Source organism: Pleuronectes platessa, chromosome 4 (assembly GCF_947347685.1).
Source record: "Pleuronectes platessa chromosome 4, fPlePla1.1, whole genome shotgun sequence".
Taxonomy (NCBI): Eukaryota; Metazoa; Chordata; class Actinopteri; order Pleuronectiformes; family Pleuronectidae; genus Pleuronectes; species Pleuronectes platessa.
In genome coordinates, this window is record NC_070629.1 from 10,209,237 (window position 1) to 10,221,424 (window position 12,188).

The 12,188-nt window shown below is 42.7% G+C and overlaps 2 protein-coding genes across 2 annotated transcripts; both read left to right on the forward strand.

Annotated features, from left to right (window-relative positions):
* The first annotated feature begins 263 nt into the window (after positions 1-263).
* On the forward strand, positions 264-7,261 carry vsig8b (V-set and immunoglobulin domain containing 8b). The gene is made up of 10 exons (XM_053420060.1): positions 264-319; positions 435-506; positions 895-1,059; positions 1,395-1,474; positions 3,040-3,209; positions 3,358-3,559; positions 3,813-3,965; positions 4,053-4,175; positions 4,320-4,458; positions 5,388-7,261. The coding sequence occupies exons 4-10, from the start codon at positions 1,402-1,404 to the stop codon at positions 5,608-5,610; spliced, it is 1,083 nt and encodes a 360-aa protein (XP_053276035.1). The 5' UTR covers positions 264-319; positions 435-506; positions 895-1,059; positions 1,395-1,401; the 3' UTR covers positions 5,611-7,261.
* A 1,054-nt stretch (positions 7,262-8,315) lies between these two features.
* LOC128437797 (uncharacterized) lies at positions 8,316-10,106 on the forward strand. Its single transcript, XM_053420062.1, has 2 exons — positions 8,316-8,535; positions 8,709-10,106. The coding sequence occupies exon 2, from the start codon at positions 8,924-8,926 to the stop codon at positions 9,905-9,907; it is 984 nt and encodes a 327-aa protein (XP_053276037.1). The 5' UTR covers positions 8,316-8,535; positions 8,709-8,923; the 3' UTR covers positions 9,908-10,106.
* Positions 10,107-12,188: the final 2,082 nt, after the last annotated feature.

Here is a 12,188-nt window from a genome sequence, read left to right on the forward strand (position 1 = left end):
GAATGTAACTAAGTACATTTGCTTAGTTACTGTAATTCAGTAAAATGTTCATGTATCTGTACTTTAATTGTTCTACTTTACTCAATGATTCGATGCATTGCGTTGCGTGTTCACATTACTTTCTTTTATGTATATTTTAAATAATTAATATAATAATTATGAGAGATGTAAATCAGTCCACTGATCTAATCAGAGCAGACAGGGAACATTAGACCCCGCCTCCTGCAGCAAGGTCACTGGTGAAGAAGAAGAAAGACTTGAAATGGATTTGGAAGAGTCACTGATGTAATGGAGCTGTACATTAGGCCACACCCAGCAAGTACGTTTACCTTTAATAACGTATATTTACTCAAGTAAAAAGGTAAATGAGTTACTTTTGTCCGTTTATTGTGCTTTTATATCAGTAAAATATTTGGCTACTTCTTCCATCACAGCTTGCTTCCCGATCTGACTCTGAGCAGCAGCAGTGTGTTGTCCTGGGTGTGTGAGGAGGGTGTGTCGTTAAGGTGTGTAGGGGGAGGGGCTTAGCAGGAGAAAAGGAACAATTTGTTTTCATTCACACAGAACTGGCTCATCTGTTCATCTTCCCTTAAAGCATTCCATTACATTCTAACTAAATTACAGCAAAACACAGTCATTGTTGTGCACAGAACGCTCAGACATGTTGACCAGTATTTTTTTTTAAAGTAGTGCAGCAACATAGTTGATGAACTACTCAACAATGGAAGGTAATCATTAATCTCATCAACTACTGTACACAAGTGTGTGAGTAGAAAACACAACCCCGGTTACCTTAAACTCTTTGTTTTAGTTTCGTTTCCTTTCCTTTTTTAAAATATAAAAGAATGAACATGTTTTCGACCCACATACCTAAGTTTCTTAATGCCATTACAGGAGCTTTGACATGTTTCCAACTCTAGGAGTGGCCAACACACGCACTATGGACAGACAGGGTGTGGCCATAGTAACTGCTGCTGAGTTTCACTTGAGAGCAAAATAGGAAGCAGTGCTGAAACACTCAGGAGTTACGTTTGCTTTGGACTCTCTCTTCTTTTGAAGGTAAGTCTGAGCTGTTTTATATTTTCTCTTTAAGCCTCCATCGCTCCACAGAAGTACACTTGATTTTCACTGTTGTTTGTACTTAGAGAATAAACTAGTGCTGCTGCTTGTTTCACATTGACAGTCACTTTACTGTCTCTAAATCCAGATAAGAGCAGTAATTCTTCTACACCAACATGCATGTTAGAGTTAAGGTAAACAACTCTATTAGAGATGTATACAGTAGAGATCTTTTCTCTTAATGTAATTAGAGTTGAAATAAGAGCATTCAAAGACAGTCAATCAAAGGATGTTGTGTGAATATTGTCTTCACTTCACGTTTTGTTAACTCTCAGGTTCACAATGGAGCCTGTATTCACAAGTATGAGGCTAAAGGTGGCCGTGCTGTGGATTCTAACAACTCTGCTGAAGACAAGTGAGTCTAATAGCGTTTCTCGGCTTCTCTTTTTCCGCTTTCTGATAAGTGAAGGGCCAGGCAAACATCATATCTGACACGTGTTTGATTGGCCCTTTCTTTACCAGTTGACTGCTTTTATCAGTGTGACCTAAATATTCTGAACATGGAGCGTAGAAAATAGCCGACGTCTGATTCGACGATCTGACAGTAACAATACTGAGTAGATTACATTGCAGACGCTCCATGAACCATGAATACATAATGTGTGTGGCAGGCAGGGCCCCCCTGCATAACATTTATATATCTGTTGCTGCTGCAACAGATTCAAGCTGCTGTGTGCATTTGTTGAGTCAGACCCGAACAGTCTTTACAGTCACCGGTAGGGAAATTAGTGTTGGGCCGCCATCCAAGCTGCCGGGTTTAATATATGAAGAACATAAAAACAGAGGTAGAATTAAATCAAATGCATGCAGCTGAGAGAAAATAAACACTGTGCATAGAGACTACACTCAAAACTCTGATCGTGTTCCACAAAAACTTCCTAAACCCTAATTTTGCACGTCCTCCTCATCGTATCAGAGGTTTACTGCTGGCCATTACGAGCCTGGATTGACTTCCAACAGTAAATTGAGAGGGAAGTGTTCTGCACCTGTCGTCTGGGCCAATGAGGAAGTGCACGGGATTTGAACACTTTTAGCCTTTAACATTAAGCTCAGTGACTGTGCTGGCTGCCAAGTTAGCTTAACTGCCGCTCCACTTCTTCACTTGGATCACAGCGTTTTTGTCCCTGAGGGGTCTTTCACTGTGTAAACATTTGACTGACTAATTTGAGCTTTTTTCAGCCTCCCTTCATCACATCTGCCACTTAAAGGAATTTCGAAAATACCTGCTTTGTTTTTGCAGCAGTGACATTAAAGTGCACAGTGGATTTAATGATGAGCTGTGTCAAAAGAGGGTCTCATCTGTTTTATCATCACGCTCCATTTAGATGTTTAGCGAACGTAAATCATCTAAATGGGAAGGAGATGACATTTTCTGAGACATTAAATGGCAATTTTGCCAAGATAAATAACTCGTGCTGAAACGTGTTGCTGCGTTATAATAATCGGCGCAGAGCTCTCACTACAATTGTCGGGCCATCAGGGATAATGACAAATCTGTGGCCATAAAGAGTGAGTCAGCAGGGCGTGTGTCACCTCAGAGACAGCTTTAAACTGCCACTCGTCAAGTGCGCTTCTCATGTTTGCTCATCTACTCACTTTTCTCCATCATTTCCCATTCATATTTTTGGGAGAATTAATGAGCCTCCAGAGATTTAACACTTAACACTTTTTTTGCCAAATATCCCACTTTCCCTGTTCTTCCTGTAAGTCCTCAGTTTGACTTAAAGGGCCGATTAGACTCAGATCACCACTCCTACTCCACCCTGAGAGTGTTGCATTTGAGAGTGAAATTAGTTTCGTTCTGTTGTTGTTGTTGTTCCTTTATTTGCCTGGGAAGATGATTATGAACACCACAGGAAGGAATGCTTCTAGTATGTTATCAAATAAACAAATCTGATCAAAATGTTTCTGTCCCTTCAGATGTGATGGAGGCGCTGGACATAACATCCTCAGGGCCACAAACCATTCAACAGCCCCTGGGCGTGACAGTCACCCTGGGGTGCACCTACACCCCCAGCCCCCAAGACACTGGTGACTTGGACATCGAGTGGTCCGACCTCAGCCCGGACATGACGCAGAAAGACCAACTGGTAGGTTTACCTTAGAGGACACGGAGGTAATTAGACATAAGCTTTCAGTAAACAACCAAGAGTGAGGCTTTCATTGTTTTTTACCTTTGGGCATTGTATGTGGAAAAACCTGCTTTGAAGATTACTCAATACACTCTTTGCATCTCAGATGATGTCCTATACAGGGGGTCATACGCACTACTACGGCGACCCCAGCAACTCCAAAAGGATCCGCTTCATAGGGGACCCCAAGGTGGGGGACGCCTCCGTCTCCATCTCGAACGTGTTGCCCTCAGACACAGGCACCTACCAGTGTAAAGTCAAGAAAGCGCCGGGTGTCGACACACGGAAAGTCACACTGGTGGTAATGGGTGAGGAGAAATACCTGAATTCCAGTTCTACCTGCTCATTCTCTCAGTCCTCTTATTCTTCCATCAGACGTTGCTCTCACCTGCTCGGAATGTCCCTTCTAGTTTCTCAGTCGGTGATCACACCTTTTGTCTCCTTTGCCGAAACCAGCCTCATTCTGCTCTTCCCCCCCCCCCCCCCCCCCACCCTCCAAGAAAAACACATCTAAATAAAAGGTTTTGTGCCATGTGTTTATATTGTTTCCTTCCTCTATAGTTCCCCCCTCAGTGCCAAAGTGTTGGGTTGATGGTGGAGAGGAGAAAGGGGGTCCTGTCTCCCTCCGCTGTGCAGATTCTCGAGGATCCAGTCCTCTCACTTATACGTGGACGAGAGAGAGCGGGGGTGCAATACCAGTCGATTCAACCCAAAGTAAGGAAAGAGCTCTTAAAAACACGTAAAGGCTTTTTCCATTAGCAGACATTCATGATGCTGAATTCACTCTCTTCTCTCCTTCAGACCAGCAGTCTGGGGAGCTGTTGATAAGAAACCACACAGAAAGCAACGTTGGAACTTATGTTTGTGAGGTGAAAAACGCTGTGGGCAAAGAACAGTGTAAATATGAGCTGCATGCATACAACCGTAAGTCTATAAAAACATCAACTCATTTCACTTTCAAGTTCGTATCCTGGAGGAAGTTTGTTTTCCTCTTTCTGCTGAACTTTGAGTGTCAGCTGCATGTGGTTAAATCACATGTACAGTCAGCTTCAATGTCATCTCTTGCAGCAACCAATAAGGCGGGTGTGATAGCCGGGGCGGTGATCGGGGCTCTGCTGCTGCTGCTGCTCCTGCTGCTTCTCATCTGGCTCCTGATCTGCTGCTGCCACAAGCGTCGCTATGAGAAGGAGGTGGCCAATGAAATAAGGTGCAGTTTTTAACTATTTCAAACAGTGCCTACTCTTAACCTGCCTGTTTGGAGAGCACTGTTCGCTTGTCCTATAAAAATCGCTCCAGATTAGCAATTATTCCTTGTCATTAGTGAGTCCCCATCAAACTGTTCCACAATACACTGTCACTTCTAATCGTTTGTGTGCTGGATGTTCTGTGCAGAGCTTTTTATAAACAGTCTGTGGTGCAGAGTGAAGTTAGAAAACGTTGTGTTCATCCTTCCTGGTTTGTCTGCAGGGGAGATTTTATAGTTAATGTTCTTCATCAAATTTTAAACTGAATTTCCTGTTTTATTGTTCACATGAGTGGTTTATATATACGTTTGAATGATTTACTGAACTGGTGTTATTTTTTAGCTCATTATATGTCAGCTATCTCAGAGGTCTGTTAATCAACTGACACAATCTTCAGACCAAAGTTCACAGCTCTCCAAAATAAATGTTTTGTAAATGCGCTCATAAAGCATTGCAGCAACGAAACGAATGTGGAGCTTTTACTTTGAAGACAAATTGCAAAAACAGGGACACATTCTGTTGTCATGACAGAGATCAGCTCATGGTTTGAACCAGTTGTCCCCTGCAGCTGTAGTTTAACAGAGGACGTAGAGGAAGACGTGTCCACAGACTGATGGCACACTTCCCTACCCCCCACTGACTTCGACAGAGAGCTGATCGCCTGTTTGTTTAATTTTGTTAATAATGAACTTTACATGGGACCAAATGGCACCACATTTTGACAACGCTCTTCCCATGACCACTAAGAAAACGTATGTGGAGTGTGAAGCCGATAAAATTAAAGTTTTGCGAGACATGCGTTCCACATACAGACAGATGTATTGTAGTAGGTAGATAATAATCCAGATTCAAAGGGTTAACAGATTGATGCCTGATTGACTTGTCTCTGCAGGGAGGACGTCCAGGCCCCAGACAGCCGACCCACCAGCAGGAACTCCAGCTTACGCTCAGTCATGGGGTACCGCACTCACCCCGGGGTGGTCTACAGCTCCGTGAGGAGCAACCTGCCCAAAAGCAGTGCAAAGAGAGGCATTGATGGGATGTTATCACCGGCCACTGCAGGACACAAATCTGCTGAGCTCCAGTACGACCATAAATATGGGTACCCTGTGTAGCTGCACAGACTTCCTGTCTTTGGTAGAAAGCTGAAGAAGAGACTTGTAAAGATTATTAAGGTGCCTTGTAATGAATGTAAAGTATGTCTGTGACAAATTGTGCAATACAATATATTTAACTGGAGAACAATGGGAGTGTTGGTATACAGCTACTGGGTACTCTTGCCTCAGCCTTTCGACAAATATAAATCTGCAACTGGTTGAACTTTCATGCTGATCTGATTTTACGCACAACAACACAAATGTAAAAGCCACTCAACTGTAACACAACAGCAGTGAGCGACAACGCATGTTGACAAAGACAATGGACAGTCCATGCGTCCTTTTCGGGAGCTCCAAGCACCTGTGCCCTAACACCTTAAATAGACAAGCATCCATATTTTAGCGGTGAATGACTTCAATGGGTTTTCCCAAATGAGAGCTCACTTGGCCACAGTGTCTAACTCTGCATGTTTCATTGTCGACACGTGTGGCTTTGTAGTTGTGTGATGGCTTTTACAATCGTGTTTTGCGTCAGTGCACTTGTGTGAGAAGTCTCGGCCACTGCCTTTGTATATAAGAATAGTTCTAATAATTCAAAGTCATTGTTACACTGATTATTAATTAAGCTAAAACCGTTGTGAATGTACACATTAAGAGACTTGTATTATTTTATTTTTTTCTATCATGTTGATGAAGCTCAATTCGTTGAGCACTTTTTTAAATAAGATAAATAAGAACAAAACTCAGTGGAACAAAGTTTGAAAGATGCAGGATGTGAGAGCTGTGACAACTTTTTTTAGCATCATAATAAAATCATACGATTTGTTTTGACATGCAAAATAAAGACAAAAAACAATTATCAATGTGATCAAATACGACTTAATTAAAGAGGATCCAAAAGTAGTAAACTGGATACTGACGGAGATGTTACTGATTATAATAAATTACTGAGCTACTCACGAGTCAGACTCCTGGCAGGCGCTGAAATCAATTTTTCATGTGATTTTCATTCTTGTGTGAATTTTCCCTCTGGAAGTTTTCTGCCGAACAAATTGCTGTACACTTGCTATGTTTGCGTTGTGTGTTTGCAGCCGGTAAACTAGTCATCAGACTAACAGCTGGTAGTTCAGTCACTAACCACCAGCACGGGGCCTGCAGCCTCGCCTCGCTTCAAAAGAGCCTGCGTTGGCCTGAGTCCCTCTTCAAACTGTGTGTTGAATTAATAAGAGCTGCTGGGAGGTGTTAAGGTTGATGGGCCTCCAGTGATAAAGTTCTGCCCAGGCCCTTTATTAAGGGCAGGGGCCGGTCGAGGGTGGGCATTTATTCGGAAACAGTGTTAATATTTCATAGGATTACAAATAATAAGAATCATCAAGGTTTTAAATATTTCACTTGCATGCTTCTCTTTTAAAGTAGCTTTACTTTAGAGCCACACAACCACACACACACAGCACTCACAAGTACTGTATCTGCCTCTGCTGTGTTTGTCTTGTCAGTCACTCTCTGTGTGCACATGCATGTCAACATCTGTATCTGTCTCATTGCTCAATTCAATCCCAAGCCTTTATTTCCACTGTTTTTATTCTACATTGGACTTTTTTTTTAAATCGTGTCCAGTCTAACATGTGTTCTACTGTTGAATGTACAAATAAAAGTGTTTGTAATACCAGTTTAATACCATTTTGTGAAAACTGCAAACATGAAATGTAATTCCTTTCTATATGTTCTAAAACAAACTGCTCTTGGCTGGAAAAACCGCCCAGACGACACTTTGTTGGATTTCAGAGAAAGTTCTGCCTTCTAAGAAACTTAACATAAAAAGACGGCTGCCAGACAAATATTTGTAATTAATTATTGTTTTATCTATTTCTCCAGTCCATGCATGGATTAAAGGGAAAGACTTGCATGTGCAGAAGGCTTTTGTTCACAGAGAACTGGTCGTGGACACATACACTCTGCAGAGGGAGCAAAGGCTCGCACTGAAGATATGAGTCTCACTGACTGAGCATTCACATCTAGACTCTGAAAGCTCCTGCATGAAAAATAACCTTTCTGTTAGTTTGCAAAAAGGAAAAATACGGCTTTGAAATTTGACGATTCATACTCTTGACTAAGTCAAGGTTCGGGATGAAAACTCAAGGACAAGGACCTTGGAAAGACACGGTCAATGTAATTAAGGTCCTGTTTTGACAAGATAGTTGTGTCCTAAATCATGGGAGAAAGAGGAAATATAAATTACACGGAAAGTGGACGTGGTCTTAAATGTCTGTCGACTAAGTTTGTGTCCTCCACAGCACAAACTACAGTGATAAGGTTCTGCATTAGTGAAGCTCCTGAAGGTGATTCAAAGGTGAGTTGCTTTCCTTATCAGGTAAATACATGCGTGCGTGTGTTTTTGTGTGTGTGTGTGTATGTGTGCATGTGCGGGTGTGGGTGTGTGGGTGTGGGTGTGTGGGTGTGGGTGTTGGTGTGTGGGTGTGGGTGGTGCGGTTTAGCGTTTTTTAATATGCGACCGAGCTGCAGGAATAAGCATTTGCATGTGTTATGCTGCACAGAACAACATACTGTACAGTAAAGTCACTGAATATCCATAATGGGCACATGTCCTGCCCACCTCATGTCACCTAATGCAAATAAAGCTCCACCACTACCTGCTTTCGTAACTGATGCAAATTTTCCCATATTCTCATGTATATATATCCCAGTCAAGGAACGCTGAAATCCGACGGCTTCTCCTTGCTGTGTGCATCCTAAAGCCGTCTCCAGGCTAGACGTAATGCTCGGATAAACAAAAGGAAACAGAGGATTCTTCAGCTGAAGCCAGAGATATTGAGTCAGATAGCACATTGAGGCGACTCGCAGGCAAAAGAATGTAAGCAGAAACCATGAGTAGGATTCAGAGGGAGAGAAATCGCCATCCAACCCAGGGGAGCTTTGTTTGAGGTAAAATGACAGATGTTTCTGACTCTTAACTTCTTCACAGATTAGCTGCACATTGCATGTGACCACCCAAATGGTGGGTTTCACTGTATGTTTTCACCAAAATAGATTTTATCGAGCCCATTTGGTTATGTTGTGTGTATTATAAAAGCTGAATGTGTGAATCTTCTCCCCAGGCCTCAATGACAAACTGCGACTGATTCCATTCTGTGGAAGAAACCACGAATCGTCTGGTTTGGAGTATTCACGAATAATTTCAAGCCTCTTCTCTGAAAACAGCAAAATAAAACTCTCCCCACACACTCTGAGGCGGTGCGGTGCACTGGTTTAAAGATTGATTTATTCTCCTAAAAGTTTCATTTCAGATATCTTCAGAGTGAAGATTATTATTATGTTGGGGACAAGTAAATTGGTGATCTGGGTGATGACAGGTCTATTTGCTGTCACCACTGTTTTCTTCAATGTTTACATCTTCTTGATGAGTCTATTGAGATACAGGCAGAAAAAGCAGTGGAGTCCCAGTGAAACCATCATCATGGCTCTGTCCGTGGCCAACGTGGCCCACCAGGTGGTCTGTTACATCTGGATGACCATGGATGAGGTGGACAGCAAGTGTCTCATCCCTCCAAAGCCCTACACCATCGTTCTGCTCATCATCTTCAGCCTCAAGTTCACCATCATGTGGGACACCAGCTTCCTCACCTTCTACTACAGCACCAAGCTGGTGAACACGCCCAACGCCTGCTACACGCACATCCAGACCACCATCCTCAAGCACGTAACCTTGGCAGTTTTCCTCATCGTGCTCTGCGGCCTGGGTACCTGTATGCCAATGTTTGTGGTGTTCCACGCTGACAACCAAACCAAGACGAACAAAGATTGCGGCATTTTGGTGCCCGACACCCAGCCTGGCAAGATTTACGAAGTCATCTATCTGCTCTTTTCTGACGTGTTCCCAGGGTTGCTCATGGCGAAATGCTGCATCTCCATCTCTTTGCACCTGGCCATCCACCTCCGTAACATGAAAGCCAGCAGCAACGGAGCCCACCGCCCAAAACTGGGCTCTCAGATGAGAGTGATCCAGATGGCTTTATCTCTAGTGGCCATCTTCACTGTCTTCCTTGTGGTCGACCTGTACGTGAACTACCAGATAGCTGTGAACCACGAGAGCGCCATCGGGCTCACGCTCTTTTTCACATCCATCTACACGACCGGCACTGCCATGGTGCTGATCTACGGGAAAAAGACTATGTGGAAACCTCTGATTCACGACTTCAACATGTGCCTGGATATATTTCCTTGTCTGTCTTGTCTGAAGGTGCCTGAAGGAAAAGCTACACCCATAAATGAAGCTACACCCAGCGCTCCTGCATAAGTAGAAAAGTGAAGTGAGGAAAATGTGTTTTGCAATCAGTCTTTGCAATATTTTTTTTCATCTTTTGTGCTCGCAGTTTGACCCTGTCCTTACCGTCACCATCTCTTTACAATCTTCTTAAACCAACAAGCTTTTTTAGCTGGGTACCTGCCTCATCGTCCAAATCATGAGCTCATCTCACTACACCTTTGAATATCCCTATTTCACGAGAGCAAATACTAGTCAGACCTGCAAAATAGCTCCCCGAGCATTGCTTCCTGGACATGATGTAACTCTATACCCATCTCAAAACTTTGAAAAATACATGTGACTGTGGTGAGAGTACAAAGCATATCAATAAAACAAGAACTAATCCACAACCTGAATTCCTTTTTTTCACTTTTGCATCACTTTTAAAGTATTGAGTCAGGTTGCACGTGGTTAAAGCTGCTCTATGGGGATAGAGTGTGTGTGTTTGTTACTGGAAGGCACCAGCCATGAACTTGACAAAGGGAAAACCCTTAAAGTCAGTTCCTTATCTTGTGTATCTGCTCAATGGTCCTGAACAGAGGTCTTTGTGTGCGTCTCGTTCGACTGCTTCCAGGTGTGACTGTGTGTAACTGTACCTGTGTGGGTGTGTGTGTGTTTGACTGGGTGTGAAGCTGGGCGTTCCTAGAAAGTGCACTTAGTGGCCGGCAACCCTTACCCCGAGTAAAAAGAGGTCTAGAAAGACGCAGCAGACCTCTTTGCAATGCTCCATTAGTTCACACCCTCTGGCACCACCTAGTGAGGTTCAAAGCAGAGATACGACAGTGCAGCTAATCCCACTCCACACAGGGGCTCAGGATCCCTCCAGCTGCTCAATGGACAAAGTGAGAAAAGGCATATTTTCCTTTGATGCAGGGGAGTTAAGTCGCGCCAAGGCCTCGGCTTCAACTACTATCTGTCTCTGTGTGTGTGGGAGGGAGCTGGCTTTAGCGTGACAGGGGGGAGAACAGTTCATTATGACTAAATAGTGGCCAATATGGATGCAATACTCATGAGGGAATATTTCATTTCGAGAAGTATTAGTATCATTACCTCTGCAACAAAAGTTATGTTTTCATCACTGTTGGTCTGTTTGTTTATCAGCAAAATCTACTAAATCGATTTAAAAAAAATCTTGGTGGAAGGACGGGACATGAACCAAGAAAAACAATCATTAAATCCAGAGAAAGGGGCAAGTTCAGAAATCATTTATCCCTTTTTACAATATTTACAATTATCACTGACTTCCCAGGTAAAAATTAATGAATCTTCATGGGGAAAAAAATCATATTGAGGGGACTGGTAACTTTTGAACAGTTGTGGAGGTATGCGCTCTCCCATTATAGTTTGTAGAAAAACAAGTAAAAGTCCTTCATTCAGAACTCTTCAGTTCAGAAGTATTATCTGCAAAATGTACTTTTTTCAATTAAGTGGGACCATGATTCACAAAATAAGCATCATACTTTAAACTACCTATTAAGAAAATATAGTGCTGTTATACAGTTTTTCACAATTGTTAACACACGTTTTTCAAAACAATAACGGCTTTCTCAAAACTGCACACAGACAACTGAAAACCTCACACACAAAATGCAAAACCTGACACTCCCTTTGCAAGATGACTCTTTGCCATCAAAACTGTTAACTGTTCACAAAATGGAACTCGTGTTTTCATTTGGTACACACAGCCATATTTTCAAATGACACACACATACCAATCATTGAGTGCACACAACTAAGCATTTGCTTGCACACTACCAAGCATTTACAGCACACTGAAGTGCAAAATTGAAAACACAATTATCGAAATGGAACACACCATATGAATGACAATGACTCTGGAGAATGAGCCATTTCTCCTTTTGTCAAATGTCTCAGTGTAGGCCTACTTTTTTCATAGTCAAACATAAAACAGCACACAAATATGCAGCATAAAAAGGTTTATTTTGGTACACACAGAGAACAGTATTGTAAACCGGCCTGCTCAACCCCCCCCCCCCCCTTCACAAAAATGACAGTTTTTCACGATTGTTAACACACGTTTTCAAAACAATAACGGCTTTCTCAAAACTGCACACAGTAAACTAAAAACCTCACACACAAAATGCTGACAGGCCTCGACACTCACGTCGCCACAAGCCTCCTCCATGGCCTGGAGCAGTGGGACCCGGTCCTGTGGGTTCCGTTCATATACCTTCCACCTCCAAGCTGAAAATAATTCCTCAATGGGATTCAGGAAAGGAGAATAAGGTGGAAGGTATAGAACGGAAAAAAT